At 32.7% G+C, this 27,782-nt stretch overlaps 3 protein-coding genes across 5 annotated transcripts; 2 read left to right on the top strand and 1 right to left on the bottom strand.

The window, feature by feature from the left end:
* Positions 1-597: 597 nt before the first annotated feature.
* Positions 598-13,949, top strand: LOC148302620 (glycine dehydrogenase (decarboxylating), mitochondrial-like). Its single transcript, XM_088271336.1, has 18 exons — positions 598-925; positions 1,365-1,443; positions 2,251-2,386; positions 2,729-2,893; positions 3,245-3,473; positions 4,034-4,257; positions 4,782-4,957; positions 5,482-5,708; positions 6,690-6,866; positions 8,017-8,201; positions 8,697-8,898; positions 10,086-10,235; positions 11,028-11,140; positions 11,217-11,364; positions 12,085-12,292; positions 13,215-13,387; positions 13,542-13,622; positions 13,712-13,949. Exons 1-18 carry the CDS (start codon positions 683-685, stop codon positions 13,820-13,822), a joined length of 3,027 nt encoding a protein of 1,008 aa, XP_088127462.1. The 5' UTR covers positions 598-682; the 3' UTR covers positions 13,823-13,949.
* A 2,874-nt stretch (positions 13,950-16,823) lies between these two features.
* On the top strand, positions 16,824-23,042 carry LOC148302619 (uncharacterized). Its single transcript, XM_088271344.1, has 9 exons — positions 16,824-17,142; positions 17,405-17,679; positions 18,111-18,263; positions 19,204-19,316; positions 19,441-19,549; positions 19,632-19,736; positions 20,344-20,542; positions 20,798-20,993; positions 22,423-23,042. The coding sequence occupies exons 1-9, from the start codon at positions 17,016-17,018 to the stop codon at positions 22,520-22,522; spliced, it is 1,377 nt and encodes a 458-aa protein (XP_088127470.1). The 5' UTR covers positions 16,824-17,015; the 3' UTR covers positions 22,523-23,042.
* Positions 23,043-23,651: 609 nt separating this feature from the next.
* On the bottom strand, positions 23,652-27,766 carry LOC148302618 (iron-sulfur cluster assembly 1 homolog, mitochondrial-like). 3 transcript variants are annotated; one of them, XM_088271348.1, is made up of 3 exons: positions 27,050-27,766; positions 25,312-25,632; positions 23,652-25,056 (listed from the first exon to the last, which is right to left on the bottom strand). In XM_088271348.1, the coding sequence occupies exons 2-3, from the start codon at positions 25,601-25,603 to the stop codon at positions 24,953-24,955; spliced, it is 396 nt and encodes a 131-aa protein (XP_088127474.1). In that variant the 5' UTR covers positions 25,604-25,632; positions 27,050-27,766; the 3' UTR covers positions 23,652-24,952. The 3 variants fall into 3 exon arrangements, with proteins under 3 accessions (XP_088127474.1, XP_088127472.1, XP_088127473.1); XM_088271346.1 differs by lacking the exon at positions 27,050-27,766 and adding an exon at positions 26,277-26,462; XM_088271347.1 differs by lacking the exon at positions 27,050-27,766 and adding an exon at positions 26,029-26,195.
* Between the last annotated feature and the right edge of the window lie 16 nt (positions 27,767-27,782).

Below are 27,782 nucleotides of genomic sequence, written 5' to 3'. Positions count from 1 at the left end.
ATTTTGTACAATATTGAATAATAATTAAAATAACGATTAAGTGGATAAAGAGTATAAACTATTTTCTATTTACTAGCTCCGGCAATAAAATATTATTGAAAACCCACATACCTACTCTCCGATCGGCAACGATCATTGCCTTCGAATTTGCCACAAATGTTTGTATTTTAGAAATTCAATTAGATTTATCTGTAAAACAATCATACAAAACAATTTACAAGTACAAGAGTTCTAAAAGGAAAAAGATGTATTATAATGTCCCTTTCATTAACCCAAAATGATAAAAGCTATTAAATATTTACAATAATTCTGTTGTATTCTATGACAATATTTATAATACAATACAAACATTTCAACGTGTCTTATTTTCTATATATCCCTCTCATATGTGTAAGTATATCCTATTTGAAAATGATTTATTCATTCTAAATTCTGCTCTAAATATTTAGAGCAGAATTTAGAATGAATAAATTCGACATATGTCGAATGATAAAAGTATTTCTTGAAAACTGTTATCAACATATTTAACGACGCATTTGTGTGATATTGACGAAATTGTGATATTTCAAACTATCGCATTTATTTGACCTTTAAGTCAGTATGTATCAGTTGATGATGGTCACTGTACGCATCAATCTAGAGTGTTAATTGTAACGTAGTCGATCAAGTTTGAAATACAATAATGTATAGAATACTAGGATGTACCTCGAAAGCTTTTAAAGTTTCCGAGAAAAGTGCTACCAGGTGCGTCGCTTTAGCGGGAAACTTCGGTAACTCTAAATATTCTGGACCTCCAATAAATAGGATTCACAGTCTCGCTAATACAGTAGATACACTATTTCCAAATAAAGCAGACTTTCCTAGCAGGCATATTGGACCGAGGGAACATGACATCATTAGGATGTTGGATTTGCTAGGATTTAAGGCAAGTGCTTAATCGATTAATATTTACTTACAAAAAAAAATATTTAAAAATGATCACAACACCTACGCCAGATTCTCAATAAGATGTAAATTGTCGTATCTCGTGGCGCCTACATCTATGGGAAAAAATGGCGAATGCAATTTATTATACACTATTGTACTTACAAAACCACAGATCGAAGTATACCAACATACGCCAATCATTTAATCAAACTTAATTTGTTGATGAATATTTCTTTGCAAAAAAAGTTATCATAAAGTAATCTGCTGTTTTTATTTTTAAGATAACCTACGACATGCAGTGTCCTACTGTGTCAGTTTTAGATAAAATCGCTGTATTTACAATTGTAGATAAATGTAATAATTTATTAGGTTATATTTTGCAAACAAACAAGTGGAGACATTTTAATAATTCTAATAAATAAAAAGTTTATTTACAGAGTTTAGACGAATTAACAAATAATGCAGTTCCAGCCAATATTCGATATAAAGGAATGTTGGATATAGAAAAGCCCGTTGGTAAGATAACATTATTAATGTAGTTATTGTCAAAAATATATTTTTCACACCAGAATTCCCCGAAGAAAATAAATCGTGATCTCATTCAAAACATGCCCATGGTTTAATCTTAAACAACCCCAACTGTTCATTACTAATTTTAATTGTGTGTGTTTTCATCAATTGGATTTTAAACTACGGGTTATATAGAGTTTGAAAAGTATAATGAAATTCATGAATTAACAGAAAATCAGTTTTTTGTTTGACATTTGCGAAATAAGACGCTTTGCGCTTAAACAAAATTAGAAAATATTGACAACTTTACTTGCGAAGTAGTGAGTTTTCTACCCAAACAGTAAGAAATTGACGAAAAAATTGTCGAAAAAGAAGTTCCTTATTCGCAGCTTGTGGATCAATTCATCGAACTGGATCGACATTCGACAAAACAACCCGTTGACAACTCGAGGAACCGCAAACCGCGTGATATAAATATATCCTTTTTGTCTGCCACCTTCCCTGCGCGTCGCTAGGAGACGGAGACAGGACGTGCCATGGCGAGAATCATCTTATCAAATGAAGCGCCTTGTGAAAAAAAATATATATATAACGTTTTAATCAATGAAAGGGTGTTTTATGATTTTCTTCACTACAATCCGGAAAAGAAGAGTAACTAAAATACGAGTTTATAGTTTTTTTTAATCAATGAAGTGTGAAAAAGAATGATGTTGAACAAATTTAATCATATATTTTTGGTTTCTAAAAAAAAAGTCATTTATATTTAAAATTAGATTATTATTAAAAAGTCATTTATAATTTATATTTTTCCAGGTGAATATGATTTAATCAAACGGATTCGTGGTATTGCCGAAAAAAATCAAATATGGAGATCTTATATTGGAATGGGTTATCACAACTGCTGTGTTCCACACACTATTATGAGAAACATCTTTGAGAATCCTGGATGGTAAAGCATTTTATACCTTCATTTGTAATTTAAATAAATTGATAATTAATAGTGAAAAATATACATATCCCAATGTCATTACCCCATTTATACATTGTATTTTTTTTAATGCATTGTAAACCTGCTTGATAAATCTCCTACTCGAAGTGTTCAATAATATCATGTATTAAATTAAAATATTTTATTACATTTTTATAAGTAAGGCTGTGGACTCGCGGTTAAGAAATTCTAGGTATGCCTCCACTCTGCTATAACTTGATTCCTATTTTTAAATACAGCTTGCTTAGGCTTGCTTATAAAAGCAAAACAATATGAAAATAATAATATTTAATTTAATACCAGGACCACCCAGTACACCCCTTACCAGCCAGAGGTGGCCCAAGGCAGACTGGAAGGTCTCCTCAACTACCAGACAATGGTCAGCGATCTCACGGGACTGGAGGTTGCTAATGCTTCCCTGCTGGATGAAGGAACTGCAGCTGCAGAGGCTCTGTCTCTATGTTATAGGTATGATCTTTCTGCCATCGAGAGTCCAAAGCGACACCTATAGTCAACCATCTATGAGTAAAGAGAAATTCTATTATCAACTGGTGTAGGTATTTGCAAATACTTTCAATTTGAATTTTGAGTATATTAATGAAAATAGTATTTTATTTTATTGATATTACATTGATCATCAGGTTGACAAATGTTGTTTGGTTTAAAAAGCCGTTTATGAATCGAAAATCTTTTGCAATTATATCACTCTTGCAACGACATCGCATACTTTAGAACCTCAATCGAATACCTGTATCACCATTTGCCATACAGGTCGACTCCCGTTTAATGACCATCGCTAATTTCCTCGACGTATTTCAGGCAAAACAAGCGTACTAAGGTGATCCTCACCTCTGCACTTCACCCGCAAACCATCTCCGTAGTCCGAACTCGACTGGAGGCTCTGGGGCTCACCACACTAGTGGTAGACGATGTGTGGGCCACTGACTTCACTCAGAGAGATGTGGCTGGAATCTTACTCCAATACCCTGATACATTTGGAAATGTTAGCGACTACTCCGCTCTGGCTGAAGAAGCTCACGCAAATGGGGTTGGTTTTTTACGAATCATTACATTTTAAAGTACCTTTAAGGTTTGTTATAATATATCTGCGGATGTTAATGGTCTTACAACCTTTGTAACAAATAACTAACGAGTAAACAATATGTTATTGTTTTATGCTGAAATACTGAATTTGACCATTGAGGTCAATATATCAAAGTATATTAGATGTTTCAACAAAAACATACCATCTTTTTATACAAAAGGAGTATGGAAGTTTTAACATTCACGTAGAACAGCTTCAATAATCATTCATTTAAATTTATTGAAATAAACAAAATTATCATATTAAAAAATTATACTGATTTTTAAATTGATTAATGCGACAGTCATTTTATGGTAATAATATCAGTGGACATAATATTTATTCGTTTTAAAATGTTATGCTAACTCAGTAAATGCCACTAATCGCTCAACGTCGTTATCAAACACCGTATAATGATGTCCGGCGTTAGAGAACGATGTCAATTGCATTACACATTTTACAATTTAATAATTTTTGGTAATTGGGGTAAGTTACAATTGATTGTTTGTTTTTAACGTTTACAGACCCTAGTCTGCTGCGCTACAGACCTTCTGGCGCTCACACTACTACGTCCCCCCGCGGAATTTGGTGCTGATATTGCCATCGGCACCTCCCAGAGACTGGGGGTTCCCTTGGGATACGGTGGACCTCACGCTGGCTTCTTTGCCTGCAACCAGAGCCTGGTGAGACTTATGCCCGGCCGGATGATTGGAGTCACCCGAGACGCCAGTGGACACGATGCCTATAGGTTTCGTATTATGATTATTATAATTTAATGATACCTATTGATTTAATGATGAATTAAATGTTATATCAACTACCCTACTTCTAAATATAATATCAAATAATATTGAGATCAAATATCCTACCCCTGTTCAAAAAAAAAATACTGTCATTCAACCAAAAGGAAGTTGAGTACCTCCGACACATGACAAGGCGTAATTGTACCTTCTGTGTGAACCTATTTACTCAATTTAAAAAAAAATGGCAAGACGTACCACAAACACATTTTAGGAATATGCAAAGCAGTCAATACACTTTTCAAATTTAAAAAATAGCGTAAACGACAGATTGGAATATATTGAAAAAAAAATACGCATATAAAAGCAATGTTATTAGTATACGGTTGATTGATTGATTTATTGAACATAATATAATATGTTTTATTTCTGTCTTGAAATAAACAGAAAATGAAATTCCTTATATAATTTTTAATACTCTTCAACAATAATATGAATAACCTTATTTTGCATGTAAAACATTAATCTTCAGGCTCGCTCTGCAGACAAGAGAACAGCACATCAGAAGAGATAAAGCTACTTCCAACATATGCACAGCCCAAGCCTTGCTAGCCAACATGTCTGCAATGTTTGCCGTATATCACGGACCACAAGGTTTAAAGGATATTGCCCAAAAAATTCACAATGCCACACTTGTACTGAGTGAAGGTAAAATTTATATTTCAACCATATTTAAAAATATGTTTATATCAACCATAAATAAAAATGCTCAATTTAAAAAAGCAGTAATATTTATCAATGCACTGTCATTTTTCTTAAACTATAAATATTTAATGAATAAATAAAAATCTTCTGAAGAATTAAGCGCAACTAACAATTGCTTGATGAACCTGCATACATTTTTATAATATTTAAGGTGATATAAAATAAATAATCATCTCACAGGCGATGTGGCGTAGTTTAGAAACTGGCGTCGCGGGTTCGATTTCCGCAAATTGCAACATGAAATCAAGAAATATTTATTTTCAATTGGTTTGAGTATTTGTGATGTATCTTTTTCACATCTACCTTCCCTATCCTTACTATCCTGCCTGCAGACAATCCTCTAAAATAGAGGCTTTGCGGGTTATTACTTTTTTTTAAATATCCGAAAATAATATTTGATGGATTTATAGTAAACATGTATGTATATATTATAAAAATGTTATTAAATATAATTATTTTCCATTCAGGTTTACGCCAACGTGGACACAAGCTTCAAAATAAAGTATTTTTTGATACTCTTCATGTAGTCCCTATCTCTGACTCTTTAGAACAAATAAAAAGTCGAGCAAATGAGAAATGTATCAATTTAAGATATATTGAGGATGGTTCGATCGGTATCGCATTGGATGAAACTGTTGAAATGGCTGATGTAGATGATTTGTTGTGGATATTCGATTCAAAGGATGTTACCCAGGTAAAATTAAAACATTCTAAAACATTCAAATGCTGCTAATGATATATATCAAGTACAGTGGAACCTGGATATACGTCTGCTTTGGGATAAGTCCAACTTGGTATACGTCATGTCTGGACGCGAAACATTTTGCTTGGTATACGACCTTCGTTTGGAATACGACTTGCGTGCGTGCAAGAACTTGTTACTTAAAATGAGTCACAACACCGCGCGATGCTCTTGTTACTTTTAATGTGTGTCAGTATCGCAATTGCTACCCTACAGTGAACGATCGCGCATTAACTGAGAATTTTACGTGATTTTGAAATTCTCCCTGAAATTTTTATTAAGTTCTTTAACCGTGAGTTCTAAGAAAAATAATAATAGAAGCCAAACAACGAAGAAAATGGTTAGTGTCACCACAGAGGTGAAAAAAGAGATTGTCGATAAATATGAAAGTGGCATACGTATCCGGGACTTGGCTGTAGCATACCATATGCCGAGAACGACAATTTCTACAATTGTGAAAAACAAAGACGTTATTAAATCGGCTAATATAGCGAAGGGGGTGAAATCAATTACATACCAAAGTTCAAGGACATAGGAGCATGTTAAAAATTACTTTTGCTTTGGATATAAAAAAAAAACAATGTGCTGGCGATAGCGTCGATACCATACGAAACGATAAAGACTTTATGATATCTCCATTTAGTTATAAGTATGTATTATAAATTTAGTTGAACTTTTTGTTCAAATTCATTATTGTTTTAATCTGATTTATCTATTTGAGTACTAAGTAGCGTTTTTAAATATGTTTAAAATACAATTTTTTTCGTGGTAACGGATTAATCATTTTCCCTTTATTTCTTATGGGAAAAATACGTTTGGTATACGTCCTATTTGGTATAAGTCTCATGATCTGGAACGGATTAAGGACGTACACCGAGGTTCCACGGTATTTAATGTTCAGAATGAATTGACTAGTTTTGCAATATATTTTAGGTAGTAGCCGGTGGTGATGTTACGTCTAGCAGCATAATGAATACCGATTTTAAAAGAACTTCCCATTACTTGACACATCTAGTATTTAACCAACATCACTCTGAAACAAGAATTGTACGTTATATGAAGCAATTGGAGAATAAAGATATATCCCTTGTTCACTCTATGATTCCCTTGGTAAGTACAAGTGCTTCTTTGCTAGGTTATAATTTTCCGACAAGGTTTGCCACTCAACTTTGTCAGTGATTTGAATTTGAGGTTAATATAGATACAGTCTTTACAAACAGTTTTTTGTTATTTTGTCGAAAGTTTAAATTTGAAAACACAACGTTGTTTGAGTAGGTACACATTCAACTGGTTCTGATAACATCTTGCCTTTCCAAGTGCTTAATTTCTTCTTTTTTTTAATTATCCAACGTCCAAGTGACTCTTAATTCTAGCTACGGCTTATGCAACACCGCTCATCATGACCCTACTCAGGCTTCAACTTTTTAAGTTTCATAGCCTTTACCTAATCGTGAGTGGATTTACTCTTATGTTTAAAGTTACTATAATTTCATGAAATTCGTGAGTGAAAATTCTAGGCAAAAACACTTGCTATCTCGTTAGAATCATAAGTTTATACATTTCATTGATTCTAAGTTAGCAGTGAAGTTACTTAGGTGATGATTTTAATTCTTGATTTTACTCAAGTAGTGAATTTACTTATGTGTACTTATATATATATATATATATATATATATATATATATATATATATATATATATATATATATATATATATATATATATATATATATATATATATATATATATATATATATATATATATATATATATATATATATATATATATATATATATATATATATATATATATATATATATATATATATATATATATATATATATATATATAAAACATTCTTACATTACCCCTAGGAATACTTACTATGCGCCTAAGAATACCACACGCTTAACTTATCATTACATTAACTAACTTATGATTAAGTAGCGTCTGTGTGTAGTGCTTGATTACAGTATGTGCACTGACACTCTTATACTTCGTTACGTATTTTTTTAAATCATTTTATGTTATATAATCGTTGGTATTTTGTCATATGTCATTTAAATATTTTTTACATCAGCTTATACATATACAAATGTTGCATAGGGATCCGCATCGCATCGGTATGGTGTTAATTTGTTCGTTACTTGAAGGTGAGGTAATTAGTCCTGAGCTGCAAATATGAGTGTTATAATTTGATGGGATACAGATGAAGGACATTACTGATATACGTAAATATTTATATTAATATTTTCTTTAGGGATCTTGTACAATGAAACTTAACTCTACAACTGAAATGATGCCGTGCTCTTTCCGACATTTCACTGACATCCATCCATTTGCTCCTTTGGGGCAAAGTACTGGATACCACATACTCTTCCAAGAACTTGAAAAGGATCTTTGCACTATTACTGGTTATGATAGAGTTTCTTTCCAACCCAACAGGTACTTTAAATGAGAATAATTATTTAATTCATTGCTGTCCATTTTAAAATTGAACATTAACTTGGTAAATTCCACTCACACTTACTTAAATATTTTTTTCGTGCTACGTATTGACGCAGTGTTATCTTGAACGTCACTGGCAAGGTGATCACTCATGCGCTTCAGGGACGAGTCCACGGTAATATTAAATACACATTAGAGTGTGAAATCACTAATATTAATTTTCACCCCTCCTGGGAATCGATCCCGGGACCTCCAGCGCGGTAGCTACACATACTAACCATTACACCATGGACCCGGATTACATAATTTACTATCTCTATATAACACTGCATCAACGTCATGCAATGCCCAATGCACCATTGGGTGCTGATAATGGTTATAAAAAGATAATTAACTGTGGGTCAATACATAAATTCACAAATCACGAATTTTAAATATTTAATTAACTGGAACGGAAAAGAATGAATCTAATATTTTTTTATCTGAATTTAGCGGTGCGCAAGGAGAGTATGCTGGTTTACGAGCGATCAAGAGTTACCATGAATCAAGAGGCGATGTGCACAGACAGATCTGTCTCATACCTGTCAGCGCCCATGGAACCAACCCCGCCAGTGCGCAAATGGCCGGTATGAGGGTAGAGCCGATCAAAGTCACAGCTCAAGGAAGCATTGACATGAAACATTTGCACGATAAGGTATTGATAAGTTTATCCCAAAAAAATGATTTCATGAAATGTGGTAAATGTTTCCATCTTGTTATATGCCACAATGGTATGAACATGTTTTGCATTTTCATGCTCAATCAAAGTTTATGTATTAATTTTAAATCAAAGACAGATTTTTTGAGTCAACTAAGTTGTATTTTACTAACAAAAACACATAAAAAATTAAAATTGTGACAATTGTTTCGCCTTGTTAGGGATTTAAAATTAATACATAAATTAAAATGGAGTTCTACAAATTAAACGCCAAATCAATAAATACTTAATCAAAGTTTCCATATTTTCACTGATGACTTTTAAATTTATTTTACTGACTAAGGTTGAGTGTTTTTTTACTATTTAATTTTGGCACATAGAGAGACATCTCTTAAGATATTCATAATATACATATTTTTTGACCCTCGTTCGCACCCAAGTAGTGGACATGTTAACTTGATCGGGGTTATAAGAAGGCCGGGTGCTTAAGGATTCATGGATATAGGAGTGAAATATGTTTGATGGGATGCAGGATGACGTAAATGAATAAGGAAAAGGAAGGACAGATATTACTGTGGTATGGGAAGAAATCAAGGAGGAACAGTAGGTACTATAGACGAGGAAAAGGGAAAAAGCAGCAGTGCCTAAGATACTCGGAATTGTACACACATACTTGTACTAACTTGTGTAAGTTGTGCACTGCTAATATCGCAGTCGTACAGGAGAAAGTGACCAACTAACAAAACGTAAAATGTTCAGGAGGGCCATTTAAGTCACTTTTGCTTGGCAAGAAAATTAACATCAATGCAGTAGGTCATTTTTAACAAGTCAATATATATTACTTCTAAGTTTAAAATAATTTGGGATTTTTTCAGGGCAATATTAAGCTAGTAAGATAGCAAATAGTCAATGATCGCGTTTTTGTAAAAAATGCACTTGGTCACTTTCTCCTGTATGACTATGATATGTATGATCCCCTTCGAAAATACGACATAGTTTTCCAAGAAAGTCGCATCATATGGGCACTACCAGATTAATACCTAATCAATAATTCAAATGTTTTTTTTTATCACAGTACCTATAGAATCAGTCAATATTAATTTAGAAAAGATATATTTCCCAGGTAACTTTTGACTAATAATAAATAACCCTCTAACTCCTTATAATGCAAAATACTCTTTTAGGTAGAAGAGCACAGCAAAAACTTGTCCTGTCTAATGATAACATATCCATCCACCAACGGAGTATTTGAAGAAACTGTTGCCGAAGTGTGCGACTTGGTTCACAAACATGGTGGTCAGGTGTACTTAGATGGTGCAAATATGAATGCTCAGGTAATGGAATCAACTATATATGTATATTTTGTAATTTTTTTTACTTCAGGTAGCATTTTGCTTCACTTTGGTAAACATTTACTATTCTGTCCACGATTGCAAGCGGCAACAGATGTGCTCTTCAAACTCGCGTGCAAATGGTCATCATCTGCACGCGATGATGCTGTTATCTCATTCGGGACTGGGTTTACATTGTTATTATTATTTAACATAATATAATTGAAAATACCTACTCTTTTACAAATCTCTCATAATTATTTAATTAGTAATTCAAAGAATAATAATAAAAAATTGAAGTATCGAAATCTGATGATGTTCAAAAAGATTATGCCGAAAAATGGCATATAATATTAATCAGATTTGTTTTGTTTTTATCTCCTTTCAAAAACTTTCCTCCCAAGAACCTCAAAACGAACATAAAATTGTAGAAAATAGTTGAATTTGTATTTTCCCATCTAAATTAGAGGAAAAAAATATTAAAACAAAATAATAACTTAAGGCCAGGTATTAAATCGCAACTTTATTTTTTCTAAATCCAGGAAAAAAGTTACTAAATAAGAACTTAAAAAAATACATCAAAATACTTTTTCTTTATGTATTCTTAAAAAAAGGTATGCAATATAATTTATTGTTTTTAAATCGAGCGTAAGGACACGAGCCCTGAGCGCGGCTCTGCGCATTCTGATTTGAACGCTTGAGATCTGGGCCTTAAGTTATAATCATCTCTGTCCTATTTTATTATAGGCACTTGTGTATAGGTTTCAAAAGGTAATTAATTATTTATTTCTTCAGGTAGGACTGTGTCGACCTGGAGACTATGGTAGTGATGTATCTCACATGAATCTCCATAAGACGTTTTGTATTCCTCATGGTGGGGGAGGACCAGGGATGGGCCCAATCGGAGTGTAAGCATTCTTTGGCATCAAATACCTTTTTTTTGTTTAATTCCCAATGTGTGCCTATCTTTTTATCATTTTCTAGTAAGGCACATTTAGCGCCATTCCTTCCTGGCCATCCGGTAGTTAACCCATTAGCAGACCTAGGAGATTCTGCTCAGTCATTTGGATCTGTGAGCGCTGCTCCTTTCGGTTCATCTGCCATCCTACCAATTTCTTGGGCCTACATTAAGGTTAGTATTATTTTCGTTCTTTTGTTTACAATATCTTATGACTTAATACAACTGCATGAAAAAAAAAACACCCTATTATTCACATATCGCTCACTCCTTTCAAGAACGTCATAAATCGAAAATCGTCAATTTTCAGTTGTGCGTGTTTTCGGAATGCCCAGAAAATGTACTATATCTTAGCAAAAGAGGCATATTTTTAACTTAATATTTACCCGCTACAGTGCAGAAAGTTTTGTTTTTGCATTTTGAAGAAAATGTACTGTTTAATTATTTTTTTAAATTTACTAAATATTTTTCAAATGGAGAAAAAACCTCCAGGTTTTACCTAAAAAAATCTGTTGCACAGTAATAAGTTTAGTAAGTGGCTTAATATTTATTTTAATACATTGTATTATATTTTTAAACTTTAAAAACGTTATCCTGAAAATTCAAGTTTTTTTTATTTATGACGTTCTTGAAAGGAGTGAGCGATATATTGTGCATCCAAAAATTCACGATACTGAACTCCAAATTTAATCAAATTTCCACAGCCAAATGTAAAATAATTAAATCGCATTATTAATATTTGAAGTATTAACTTTGTCGTCAGACATTTTAACAAAATGTTTATTATGACTACATAGATACTTTTATTTAACAAGTTATTCGTTAATGTTTTTGTCATGTAAAAGTGAAAGTATTCCTTTTATTATTGGTTTGTTTTTGTTTTTTTGTTAATAGATGATGGGCCCTGGTGGATTACGAAAGGCCACTCAAGTGGCAATCTTAAATGCTAACTACATGTCCAAGCGTCTAGAAAGTCACTATAAGACGCTTTTTAAAGGAGATACAGGCTTAGTGGCACACGAGTTCATAATTGATACCAGAGATCTGAAAAAAACTGCTAATATTGAAGCAGCGGATATAGCAAAACGGTTAATGGATTATGGTAAAAAGATTTTTTTATAGTAAGTAAAATCAAAACGTAAAACGACTTTGGCCGAACAAGTAAAATCATCTTCTCTTTTACATTTATATTTATTCAAAATTTGTCCAGTAATTGTACTGTTAATTAATCGTAATACTTACATCTATCTTTATATTCAGTCCGCCTTAATAGTGTAATGGTCAGCACGCTCGGCTACCGTGCTGAAGGTCCCAGGTTAGATTCCCAGAGAAGGGTAAAAAAATATATTTGCTTTTTCACTCTAATACTTATTCAATATTACCCTGGACTGATACCTGAAGCACAGGGCTGATCACCTTTCCTTCATGTGTTAACGATCAAGATAACACTGCTTTTATGTGATGCAGTGCCCTATGCACCATTGAGTACGGATCTACGGATATGTGTTAAAATAATATATTTAGTAATAACCGAATATAAAACACAATAAAAATAAATTTTTATCCATATGACGTATGATGATGAGTAATGAGTATGATTTTAAAAAATAACAAGTTTAAATAATGTTAAGGAAATCACGTCCAGAGATAGTAAAGAGATTCGTCACCGACTTAATGTGTGGTAAAAAATGCATGCAATGATTAACTTTTCATCAGAACTATTTTATTGATTGATCATTTTGTATACACTTGTGTACTTAGTGTTTCTACACGTATACTTACATTATTATTATTATTATTAACATTTTGTCGCACATATTACAAAGTTAAAATTATTTCATTTCAATTTAAAATCAACGACGAGAGGAAATATAATTCCAAAAATTGCAGGGCCAAGAAAATAAAGCGGGTATTGTTACCATATGTAGCATATTTAAGAAGGTCTCCATATGCAACATTACAGACTTTTCGATTTCGCCTGTATATTGAATAAGTAGACACCATAATATTATGCTCTTGTGTAGGTTTCCACGCACCTACAATGTCATGGCCAGTGGCGGGAACACTGATGATAGAACCAACTGAATCGGAGGACAAAGTTGAACTAGACAGATTCTGTGAGGCACTTATCTCCATAAGACAGGAGATCAAAGATATTGAGGACGGCAATATGGACATAAGAATTAACCCATTGAAGGTCAGTATTCCATATTAAATATTATGTAAAAGATTTATCAGTATTTTTCATGAATTGATATAATTAAATGAATTGAATGAAAGCGGTACCTATCTCAACGTTATAGGGAGATTTACTGTATTCTCTGATATGTAAAGAACAATGTTTTTTACAGATGGCACCACACACGCAAGCTCATGTAATCGCCAATGAGTGGAACAGGCCATATTCACGAGAACAGGCAGCCTTTCCAGCTGTATGTATTAAAGACGAGTGTTTTTCAATATAATTGTTCGTACTCTTTTAATTATTATCATTATTAAAATATCGATGTCTGTGTTTCAGCCGTTTGTGAAGTCTGAAACAAAAATATGGCCAACAGTTGGAAGAATAGATGATATGTATGGAGACAAACATTTAGTGTGCACGTGTCCTCCAATACTGCCTGATTACTGATAATGTGCACTTCACAGTAGAATTTTGCGTACATTTTCAAATTATTGATTATTTGTATTCTTACAATACGTACACATTAAAATGTATGACTTTTAATTTTTTTAATTATATGTTCTACACTATAAAATTGCTCCCTTTTCTTTAGCAAAAATATTAAGTATTATATTGTGTGAGAGCTGGCACTAGTCAAAATATGAATTTTAAACAATCATCGAATATAGTAACCAAATGTCTTGATCCAATATCCATAATAATTTTATTTATTGTTTCGGCATTAACTTTGTGGTAAGACATGTTACAATAATTAAAGAAAACCCTTCGTTTTTTACCACTTGAGTTTTATTATAGACTACATGTTTCAGAAGCTAAATTTCCATCATTCAGGTATGTATAATAACTAAAATATAAAATATAAAATTGTTCTATAAATAAGGATAGGGGAAAGTAAGGGGAAGGGGTTAGTCAAGGAACGGAGTTTGAAAACAAAGGAAAAATTGAAAGCAATGGCGAAGAATTTTGAAACAATATATTATTTAATAAATTATTATTAGAATTCAGGTTTTTTTGTATTTCTAAATTTTCAAGATAATTCATAATTTGGCCTTTATATGGAACAAGGTGTAATAATTTTAATTTATGGGAGTGAAATGAGTGATTAGTATCTATTGTATGATTTGCAAATTCCGAAAAATAATTACTAACAAGACCGCTTTGATGTTCTTTAACTCTAATCTTTAAATTTCTCGCAGTTTGGCCAATATATTTTCTATCACAATCTCCACACGAAATTTCATAAACACCACTTTTTTGTAATTCAAAATTCTTCGCCATTGCTTTCAATTTTTCCTTTGTTTTCAAACTCCATTCCTTGACTAACCCCTTCCCCTTACTTTCCCCTATCCTTATTTATAGAACAATTTTATATTTTATATTTTAGTTATTATACAGACCTGAATGATGGAAGTTTAGCCTCTGAAACATGTAGTCTATAATAAAACTCAAGTGGTAAAAAACGAAGTGTTTTCTTTAATTATCCATAATAATATTGCTCCATAATGAGTTATCGTAGAAATGTATCCACAGAGTAGTGTTTAAAAGTTTTCATGCTATTTATACCTTTTTACTGATTTAAAATTGCAAATTCAAAATCACTCCATTCAGATGTGGTGAGAGTAAAAAATAATTAAGGCATTTTAATTTATTTAAAAATTAAACATAATTGATTTTTTTACTTATTATTAAAAAAATCTCACACTCCGAATCCTTATTTTTATAAACAGTTTTTTCAGAATAGAACGGAGACTAGCATTTAACAGTCGGCGAAAGCCTACATTGGAATTTTATTGAGGAATATGAAATAATGATTTCATGGAAAGACGCCGTGGCATAGTTGGGTAGACGCTCGACTGCGAAACTGGCGTCGTGGGTTCGATTCCCGCCAATTGCAAAATGCATTCAAGAAAGATTTGTTTTCAATTGGTTTAGGTGTTTGTAATGTATTTTTCACATTTATCTTTCCTATCCTTACTATCCTACCTGCAGACAAGCATCTAAAATATAAGCTTTGCGGGTTATTCCTTTTTTTAATTAAAAAATAACTGATGAAATGATAGTAACATTAATTTATGTACTCAATTGAAATACATATGTATATACACGTATTTAAATACTGGCGCCCAAGGGTGACTGCATCTCACATTGTTATCCAATCTGTTGATGAACAGTGTTGCCATAATATTAAAAATGCTGACAGAGTAACAAATATATTTCCGTCCTATGGCTATCCATTGTCCAATTCCATTGTCATTTGGATAGTTTGAATTCGATTGTCAGTTGGAATTCAAATTATCGTAATGTGGTTTTGATATCGATAGACAACATAAGTGCGAATAAAAATATTAATTTTGTAAGAGAACACCGCCTCCGTAGTGTAATGGTCAGCACGCTCGGCTACCGTTCTGGAGGTCCCGGGTTCGATTCCCAAGGGGGGTTAAATAAATATAAGTGATTTATTCACTGTAATATTTATTCAATACTACCATGGACTGGTACCTGAAGCGGAGGCTTGATCAACTTCCCTTAATGTGTCAACGATCAAGATAACACTGCGTTTATATGACACAGTGCCCTATGCATCATTGGGGTGCGGATAAGGGTTTTTTATTATTTTATTAAGAGAACACCACGTGTCTACAAGCTTAATGCTCTTAAAAAGAAGCATTATATAATGTACAGCTAAAATAATGGTATCGGCTATAAGACGACTCAACTCAAATGAGTTGAGTTATTAAAGATATAAATAAAATATACGAGATGATCCACTGCCAAAAAATATTCCAATGAAATAAAAATATATTTTCCTTCACCTCTATCTTGTTCCTATTCACCCCACATAGCAGGTGGATTAAAATGTTAATCAATTCTGACTTTTATTTAAAATCATTATGTACTATCATAATATTTCTTCTCAAAATAATCAAAAACGAACTGTACATAAAACCAGTATTATAGGAAACTGACGTTAAAGTAAAAACCCGTCTTCATTTAATTATCTGACGGTAGAAATCTTATACTGGACAAAAAAATTGTAGTTTAAATCTGTGTTGAACAATTATTGTGCAAAGTTATAAAGTTTTGTGAATTAGATCCGTATCGAAATTAGGAGACATGAAAAAAGAAAGTACGTAAGGCCATGTCTTTTAGAAAAAAAGTAAAATGATATGTATGTAATCTTTTTATTATTGTTGACTAAACACTCCTTAGTTAAAAATGGTACAGTTACGATAAACATATCTTTTCATTTGAGCGTTCCCTTCATCTCAATGTTTAAAAGGTTTTTTTTCACCACGCACACTCAAACACTCGTTTTTCAAAATGTATAAAAGTAATAAAGTTTCAAATACAAATCAGAAATTCCATAAATCAGAAAACGAAAGTTGGAAATGCGGGTGTGTTGCCAGCTTGATAATTTAAAAAATCCTTGTCCGGATATGGTAACACTGGAATCGATTTACGTCTCGTAAATAAATATGGCGTTTTATTTTAGTTCTTCATGAATTGTTTTTTTTTGGATTTATTATATCGACATTACCGTGAAAACCTTTTTATCTCGTGTCTAGTCCACCTTCATGGAAATTAAATCTTACAATTTGGATCGCATTTTCGATAAAATATTTATATTGAGGTAGTTACAATGATCAACGGCGATTTGACAGGATCCCGTGGAAGAGGTCGAGGAAACTGGAATCAACCCAGTAATCCACCTAGAGAACTTCGTCGGCCTCACGGTGCAAATACAAATGAGAGTCCGGAGAATGGAGGTAAATATTATTGATGGATATTCGATGCATATTTTTCTCTAAATAAACACCTACATACGTGTCAATCAGACGGTTTTCGTGCACGTTTTTTCCGTAATCCTTCATATATACATAGATACAAAGTAAGAAGCTATTATGCCATTGTCTAAAAAAATGTGCAAATATTTTCGGCAGTCGATGCTCACACGAGGGGTATTTTTATTTGAGCGTTCTAAGGATATTATAATTTATTTAATAATTTTTGAGTTTTTTTGTTTTATAGAGGAAAAGCCGAAATCAACACTCTCGGCTGAAGCCAAAGAATGGTTTCCGCCGAACTATGTTCCGCCACCACCGCAGAATCAATACCCTCGCCAGGGGACCACGGTGTACCACAACAACCAAAGTAACTACCCGCATACTGATAACAGTTACTACGCCGGTCAGGGAGGAAATAATTATCAAAGGGGCACTGACCAGTATCACTACAGGGCCCCGCGATATTCTGCCCAGGAGCGCAGTAGACACATTCCACAGTCAAATGAATACGAATTACAGGTACAGCACATAGATATGTATATGGGAAAGACTTTACATGCCATTATGCTATGTAACGAGTAAACCTTATAAAAAGCAAATTCAGTCGGTCCCGTTTTCCTCGCAATAACCGAATTTGAGTAAATAATTTATTTAGTAGAAATAATTACAATCTGCGTTATTGCAAAATACTTTATTATCTGTTAATTTTTTTACCTTACTTTTCGAGGAACTTCAATTTATTTTTAAGATAGGTGCACAACAATTGAATAATTAATTGCTGTCCATCCATTAAGATTAAAAAACACAATAACTGTATTAATAAATCATTTTACACCATTTTTTATTTACAATGTCTAGATTTTAAAAAAGTGCCCCTTGAGGTGAATTTCGCACTATACATGGTGCTATATTATTATAAATATCTCAAACTTTATTTTATTTTCTTACAGGATAGCATTGCGCAATTGATAAGTGTTATGTGCGAAGTGACCTTTAGCCCTGGAAGGTTTGCCATTCTGTCAGGTCCCCTGGTGGACCAATTCTCGGAGACCTTAGACGATCTGGAACACACTCAGCCACTAGTTGATGCCATTGTTAATCAGGTACTGGCTCCTCGTCAAAGGACTAACAACCCGTATACGTGACAAGCGACGGTTGTGCGTCTAGCTGACGCTTGTTTACAGCTACAAGGTCTATTCATTGAGCCGTCCGCTTGGAGACGTGTTTTTTTTTAGTTGCACATTTTGAGACGTATGGAAATGTAAAATTATTAAATATATAAAAAGCTAGAAATACGCCACATGCCACCAAATTAGCGTGATCAAATCCAAAAACTGATTTAAGTTAAGACTTCTTGTGTAGTAGTCATTACACAATTAGGTTTTTGGATTCGATCGTCCATCACTGTATTTAGTGTTCATATACATAATATGCGCGATAGTCGCTTGCCATGTGTACAGGGTAAATTGTCAAGGGAGAGAGGTAAACATGATAAAAGTTACATTTTTGGTGGGAAGGGGAAGAGTGCCTTCATGTCACTTTTAAATATTTCAGTTAACTTATACTTTAAAAAAAGACCCAGTGTAAACTCCTTAATACATATATCTAAAGATTTAGTATTGTAATAAAATCAATTGTCCGCCTCCGTAGTGTAATGGTCAGCACGCTCAGATACCTTTCTGGAGGTCCCAGGTTATATTCCCAGGGGGAGGTCAAATAAATATAAGCAATTTTTTCATTGTTATTATGCTTGATTATTTATTACTAAGCACTTTCACAGCTGAATTTTCCTAATATGATGCATTCCTTCTTTTAACCACTCCACATAGATTCTTCTCGGTACGTGGAGGTTATTTGGATAGTTATTCAGGTCTTCCATCCCCATGCATCGGTAAATTGCGCACCGTTGGAACTTCCTGTATTATGTCAATATATAAAAACAAAATTACCACACTTCTAAATCATTATTAAGTATCATTGCAGATCAAATATGTTTAACGATGAATTATTTAAGGTAAAGTCTACAATTATATTTATTTTTAGGCTATTGGAGAACCAAATTTCCGTTACAACGGGGCTAGACTTTGCACAATGTTTGATAGTGTAGAGCCACGACCACACGCGCCCTCTGTATTTAGGACCTGTCTTTTAGAAAGGTAATTTCTTATTTTAGTTTGCGTTGTCCACACATTAACAATAATGTAGTTATCATACGATTTAAATTTTAACTTTGTCGAATAATACAATGTACGTAAACTGTATTCCTTTGTAACTTTTCAGGTGTGCAGCGGAGGAATCAAAAATGGTTGCGGGTGGCGATTCCGAAGATAATGTGTGTGGCTTTGCAATGTTTTTGGCAGAACTTTATATGCAGTTAGATGATCCGCAGGTATCGTTTTCCCAAATATCTCTATTCAAATGTAAGAACACGTATCGGCCATTGATCTTAACTTCCAAATATACATTTCCAGGGAGGACGAATCAAATCTTTAGCAGAAAGTCTGTGCAACGTTCTGAAGCACTTGCTCACCACGCCCAACAATCAGAGTACCAAAGCTGTCTGCCAGATACTCAAGGTACGCATTCTGCCTTCATTTTATTATGCAATCACGCCATTTATTTATTTTATTTCAATTTTACTTTGTAAATACCTCTGTCTTAAATCTATTGTTACTCACACGTGTTTCGATACATTCCGCTACTTTGGAATTTTTTAATCCAAATTTTCTTTAACGCAACAGGCGTGATATCACAATGTACATATTTAAAAGGATATCTATTTGCTAAAAATAATATTTTTACTCATCAGTACTTTAACATCTTCGCCTGAAAGAGGTTTAAGCAAAAGTCAGTATTTCGCATAATTTTTTAAAATCATTAATTATAAAAAAATATAGTATATGTATATAAGATATATGTACTGTACTTTTACAAAATGATATGTTTATATAATTTGCCCAAGTTCAAACAATAAAATTCTATCCAATCTACAATACTTTTTACTAGGAAAATGGATTGTGACCGAATTATAGTTTCGATGATAATTTGGAAAATATATTATACACAAAAATGTTTTGACAACACAAATATATATATGACAAGACAAATTATTGGTTGATTTGGTAATGTAAATCTGCTATGTTCTGTCATGCGCTAACCGGTGATGGCGGAATATGTTTTCAGCTGTCGGGCCTGGCGTTGGATGCGGACTGCGCTGCCCGAGTTGAGGAACTGTGCGTGGCGCTGGCAGCCTGCGAGCGTGCCGGAGTGCAGACTTTCCTGGTGCAGACGGTGTTGAAGCTGCGTCGCGACCGCTGGGGCTCCGCTCGCTTTGCCGAGATGGCCGACAGTGAGCCTCAACCGCCACCACCCCCGCAACATGGTAACACAGATCATGAACAAAATTTTACAATGATACTTTGAAAAAAAATCTTAAGGTTTTGACCATTTATAATGTTCTATAAATTAAAATGTTAATTTTACTTGGAATATGAAATTATATGAAATGAGAAAAGGAATCAATGATATTTACATACATAAACTCGTATGTAGAGAGAATCAAGTACCAGATTCAATGCGAATAGGAATAAAATACCAGGAGTGCAGAGGCTTTTACAGTACATTTTGTATGTTTCAGCGCCTGCAGCCATGTCGGGTCAGGGTGAGAACGGGCTCAGTCGGCCAGCTGACGGCGGGGGACACAACGGGGGAGGGGGGATCTTCTACTTGCCCGACGGGCACAGCCTCACGCGCGAAGAGGCGGCCTTCCTGCAGCGCCACCTGCCTAGCGGGGATGTAGATCAGCCCGTATCGGACGAGGAAGAAGAAGCTCCGTAAGTATTTATCACGTAGACAACAGAAATAGAACAGGTTATATCACGACTTAACGTATTATTGTCGGGCAGTTTTTTCATCAACTCCGACCCTTATTAGACAGTCTGCCGCCCGACCCTCAGTATACTAGTCACAAGTAACCGCAAAACCAATTCCGAACTGTACAATGTTTTTTGGCGTCCTCCCGCTATACCAAAAGTAATAAAAAAGAACGCTTATAAGCGTCACCCGCTCCCTACCAACATTATGTAAAAGACGCTTTAAGCATTTCCCGCAAACAATGTATTAGTACTAATGTACACCACCAATGTACAAATATATTAATAATGTTCACCATTTTTTCAACATCACTTCTTTATTTAACCTTTGAACAACCGAGTAGGTGATATAATAATATGGTACCTTGTACTAAGCAAATTTTTTTAAAGCAAAACATTGACAGTGTCAACATTGATATTGGATAGTAAAATGATTAATAGTTAATGTAATATAATGTTACTGATTTTTGTAATTATTTTTCCAATAAAATTTTACCAAAATTCAAAAAATTATTTGAATTATGAAATAAATAAAAAAAATTAAGTCGGAAATGTTCTAAAAATATGTAAATAAAAACGATTAAGATTTTGCATGTGCTGAAAAAGGGAAAAAGGATAAATTGTTGCGGGCAGGCCTAGAAAGCATGACAGATGAAAGGACTCATAACCAAGTAGGTACTCCAATGGGATTGGCCCAAAGGGAAGAGGTTGATAACCTATGTGGAAGAAGCCTGGAGTAGGACAGAGTAGAGCGTTACCTGGAGAACTATGCTATGGGATGGGAGTCGCTGGAGAGCACTTTTGTAGGGGAGACCGAATCCCACCCCGGATTATAGCGTCGAAGATAATAAGACCTATCCATATTTTAAAAGGATTTTTTTACAAAGCGTATTCTATACATGTTATTTATTTACGAAGTATTTATATACATTTATAACATGACATGTTATAACATTGATTTAAAGTTAAAATGAAATAATATTTATTAAAAAAATATACATTAAGTATAAAAAGTACCCAAAAATTTAATAATAAAAAAAACACTAAAATTTAAAAATAAATTGTACTAAAATTTCCACTACTTTGCTTCTTTGAAATGAGGCCATCAAACGAAATTCGCTGAAGGCGAGCGGTGTATGGAGGATTGCATTAAACGTTGGCATAGCTGTATTGGACTCGATGGAGCTTTTGAAGGGGATAAATTTTGATGAATAAATAACAATTTATGTGGTTTTTTTTTACAATTTCTATTTTTTTTGTACTTAATGTATTTCTGAAATCTGGAACAAAAAAGTAATTCGTTTTTAAAATGCTTAAGTGAGATAGGGCTTGCATTCTTTTTGCACAAAATTCGTATGTATTTACTATGTGTTGCACATATATTTTGCAGAGACGATTCTGACGGTGACATTTGGGAACCAGAAATGGACGCTGAGCAAAGAGCAGACTTCTTGGAGTTCCTCAAGATGTCTAATCAGATAACCCGGTAGAGCTCAGGCGGATAATTAGGCCTACATCAGAAAACAACATGGATTTTATTATTGCAAAGAATAAACTTCATTTTTATTTGAATGTAGATTACGGAATTATTTTCCTAATATACCGACACGCAGATGATTTTCATTAGAAAAATATATAATAATGTGTTTTTATTTTATCAAATATTTGAAAGTAAATGTATATTTTTGACATTAGTGTTTTTAATAATGAAGATTTTATGACGATATTAATTGAATCAAGGTAGTTGGAAATTGATGTTACAATCAACTAGGTACATCTAAATAAAGCATGCTCTTCTACTATATGCAATAAACATTTAATTAATTAATGCATTTATGATTTTTAGCAGTTTGTGTTCATGGTCTTTTAAATAATCATTAACACGTTATCCGTGAGCAGTTATTAAAATTTCACCTTTTTATTTCTTGCCGATAACAAAATTTCCATGTGATCTTCCATGTATTACTTTAATTATTAATAAAGATCAAAACACTGTTTTATAATAATGGATGTTTTATTTAATTTATTTATCAAGAAAATTGCATTTACAACATGTTAAATAAGCACACTAACTTTGTGTTTGTGTAACAAAAGTTATAACCAAGGTAACAGATGTAGCGCAAAGAATAGTGGAACTGGGTAAGTCATGTGGCATGTATGTCTGAAAATAGTTGGACAAATAAAGTGCTTGACTGGAGGCCTCGAACAGGACGCAGAAGCGTGGGTACACCCCAGAGAAGATGGTTCGATGACATTAGGAAAGTGGCAGGCCTGCACTGGAAAAGAGAACTGTGGAATTCCAAAAGGGAGACCTTTGTTCAAAACTGGACACAAGAAAAAGTTCGAAGACCAAGAAGGAGGCAACACGATGTGTATCCTATACCACCATAATGATCCGCTGCCTTTAAATAAAATATCCATTGACTATTTTTTTTTAAATCTGAATTTTTAGTTAATTTACGCTTATCCAATAAAAAATTTGCATATCATTTAATGTTTTTCCTCTCTGCAGTTAAGGAAATTGAACTAATCTACTCTTGTTCTTACCTATGATGTATTTAAACCTTGTTGAAACAACGCAGTGGCACCATTAGGTTTGATTAAATAATACAGGTATGCTTTCTTGAGATTACTTTATTTTATAATTTCTAACAGTTCAAATTATACATTTATTTATGTATTTATGTACATTCATAAAATTATGCATATCAACAAAAAGCTACATGTAAGGATAACATTATGTACAACTTTGTCTTTAAATATATTCAACAATAATAAATAATAGAAAAATAATAAATATCTGCTTAAGCACTGTTGAGTTCAATAAGGTCTATTTCACAAAATAGGAATCGTGTTTTCAATTCATTGAGTATTTAAAGCATATTATGATTTTGAGTGTTTTATGTAGATGCTTCAAACACAGGTTTAAAAAAAAACATAACCTGTGATAAATAGACCAATGATAACATTGCAACGCAAAAGTGTTGGCAGCGACAAAGTATCGTAAGTAAAATATTTGATAAATTCATGTTTCAATCTATTCTCAAAAATTACTCAATCAATGTTTAAAAATAAATATACAGGTTTCAATGTAATTTTACAATATTTTATTTTAATGAATAATATCAATATGTGAAAAGAGTATCTTCTTGCAGTCACTATATTGGTGAATGTTCAATCACAGCTTAGTTTAAAACAGATAGGCTATAACATGAAACTAATATAATCCAATATTGCTCTACTTAGTAGATGTGAATGGGGGAAGAATAATTTTTACGGTTGGTAAACATCTAACAAATTGAAGTCATCAGTTATTTGAATTACAATAAAAAGGTTTTTTGTTGTAAACAATAAAAATTAGTAAAACCAGAAGTAAATCCTTAGTAATGTTAAATACAGGTTTATGTATTAATTTATTGTGTTAAAGATATCTGAATAGTTAGTCCCAAAGATATTGTAGAGACATGGTTGTATCAAAATCAAAGGGAGATCCACCTTATTTTTAACACTCCTTATCATTTATAGTTCACTTTGTATAATACCACTTAAAAAGTTTTAAGTGGTATTACACAAAGTGAACATTAATCGCTTAGGAGTGTTATATTACCATACCACAAAGTTAACAATGATTTCAATTATACCTTTTTTTGTGGATTTTCTTCAAGTGTACTGTAAAAAAAAATTTTTGCTAGTGAAGTGTTCTGACCACACCATTAAAAAATATATAAAAGTTATGTAACAATTAAATATGTAAATTAAAGTGGTTTTACTGAGAAAACTAATAACGGCTTGCAATTTTTCAATGATTTCAGCGTATTGTGAATTGAATATTCCTAATCTTAGTTTAGAATAACTACATATTGGTATAAGATACCTAAAATTTATAAAATGAAACTATTTTCTCTTTTAACATTGAAAAATCATATACTAAATGATTCACCACATCCACAAGTTCCTTTGATGTTTGGATTGTTGAAGACAAATTCTGAAGATAGTTTGTTTTCCACATAATCCATTTCAGTTCCTGAAACGAAAATTAAAAAAACAAAGTACAAAACTATTGTAATATAATGCTGTAGACTCTCGATTTCACGGGATGTCCTAGGTAATATTAACCAAGGACAGGATTTTAAGTAATTTGACAGGTGACGGATGTCGTCAATCATAATGGATTTTAGTCGCATTCAATAGAGTACCTATCGAGAGTAATCCGGCACCATGTGTATAATACATACCACCAGTGCAAGATTGCATGCATTAAAAAATGAGCCAAACTTACCTAACAGCGATAATTGCGCTTTTTTGTCAATGATGATGGTGACACCATCTTGTTTTACTTCCTCGTCCATTTTATCTTTGCTGTTTGTAAAATCCAATGTATAAGATAAACCATTGCAACCTCTTTGTTTTACACCAACTTTGAGTCCTATAAAGCCCTTTCCTTCATTCTTATTCATTATTTCTTTGATTTTGTTAACAGCTGTAGGTGTGAGTGTGAGGGCTGCACGGGAAGGTATCTTCCTCCTGTTGACTGCGCGTACTGTCGCAGTTGCTACTACTCTTGTAGCCATCTCGGTATTATATGTGAGCTCGGTTTCAACTAGAGACAAGTTAACATCAAATCAAAGGCTGTTATTTTCGCTATTGTATTTCATTGTAAGCAATTAGACATTGTAAGACTGATGAGAAAAAGACTAAACAAAATTCTTTGTCACAAAATAGGCAAGAGTTAATATTTAAATGAAATCAAATAATTAAAAAAAAAATACGAGCAATAAATGTTTATAATGGGAGCAACAGCAACCCCAACCCATTAATTTTTAACCAATTAAAGATCTAGTATACATGCCTAATAACAAATATATAAATGAATATATGGTAAGTAAACATTCTGAAGAAAGATGATTAAAATAAAAACTATTTTCGGATGACCTTTCAGTATTATGATGATTTATCGTAACTAGTTATTGTATTTGACATTTACTGAAGTACCTACCTATAAAGTAATTGGTCGGGAGATTGCTCTAGTTTGCCTGCAATACATACCCTCGTTTGCTTCCCAACAATAAATTTAATTACAATAATAAAAGTATTGACATTGAAATCATAATGTGCGCATTACCAAATCTATTAATACACATACATATTTAAGAAGAAAAAATACATCCATAATTATGTGACCAATAATAAAATGTTACATAATTTGAGCGCATTTTGTTTATAAACAAGAACAACAATATTTACCTTTGATGAACTGGATAGTTAAATTATTACTTAAAAAAACTTTGCATTTTATAAATATGTTTTATCGTTCTCACTGTTATTACTTCGGCAAAATTAACCTTCTATTGTCATTTCTAAAAATTTTACTATATTTTAGCCAGGATCCCGTGAAATGTGACAGATCGACGAATTTTACCATAGATATATGTCGATCGAATTTGACATTTCTCAAGATCAAAGACAATATAAATGAAAAAATAGTATTGAGGTCCTACGTAAGTAGGTATATCGTGCAATGTACCAGGACACGCGTTGCTGTGGCTGTCTATAAAAAAATAAACGCACACATTTAAAAAATGTGTCAATTTGCAATGCTTATGAAGTAATGAAAATATTTAAAAATCTGTTTAACATTGCAAAAACCAAAAATGTCAAATACCTAGCTTATTATTTTTTTCTACATAGCTTTTTGATTTATAAATGTGTATTTTTGAATGAATTGAAGTTTTTATGTCTCCATACAATTGCTAATATCTTGTTTCAACAGTACACTCGTGTTTCGTTATCATCGTTTTTTTACTGTTACAAACAAATCAATTCGGTCCAATACTAACCTATGGCAATTGATTTATATATATATATATATATATATATATATATATTTATATAAAAATACATATATATATATATATATATATATATATATACATAAAAGCAAGCAAATAAAATCGAGTTACTATCATCCCATGTTTTTTACTAAATTTACCATAGTAAAGTGATGAGCTGTCACGAACCTGATTAATGACACTGATCATTAGCTCTCGGGGGCTGGATTGATGTTGCTGGCGGGCCGAGTTTGGCCTGTGGGTCGTAGTTTGGAGAACCCTGCGTTAGAGCATCTTTAGAAGTGCATACAAGTCCAGTCTAGTCCAGTCCAGGGCTATGCCAAGAAATAAGGTACAAAAACTTTTCCTCATCCACTTTCAAAATAAGTCAGGGATAACAGATTTTCATTAAAAGTTTGACTCGCCTATATCTAGAAACGAAAAATTTCATAGCAGCGGAGAAAAAAAATTATCTTTTAAATTCCTTAAAAAAATCAAAGGTTTTTTTCATCTCGAGTTAATATTTATGTAGTAAATAAGTATGAATATATATTTTCTTATTTCCTTTGCACATGAAAACTAACCATTTTATAACTTTAAAAGTGAACATTAAAAAAGCCTTTTGCAAAATTTTAATTTTGATTCCGCTTATAAAACGTGATTCACACAAGAGTTTGAAGACAATAAACTTGGAAAATTGTTAACCACTTATAGTCGGCAAGCTTTAAGAAAATTAACATAATGGTGTAACTTGATCTTGCATTTCCTGGGTAAGAAATTAAATTTTAAATATCTTAAAAACATCAGCCTTGATGACAGATATGGTAATTAGATTCGAAACTTCGTCAAGAGACATGTCATAATAGCCCAGAAAAATACTATACATGCAAAACCCCCCTGGTCTCCAAGACCTCATGCACTG

Source organism: Brachycentrus maculatus, unplaced genomic scaffold (genome assembly GCF_059751285.1).
Source record: "Brachycentrus maculatus isolate JH-2025_06_01 unplaced genomic scaffold, ASM5975128v1 h1tg000432l, whole genome shotgun sequence".
In the NCBI taxonomy this organism is placed as follows: Eukaryota; Metazoa; Arthropoda; class Insecta; order Trichoptera; family Brachycentridae; genus Brachycentrus; species Brachycentrus maculatus.
Note: the sequence above shows the minus strand (reverse complement) of the source record. Positions and strands in the feature narration are given on the sequence as shown.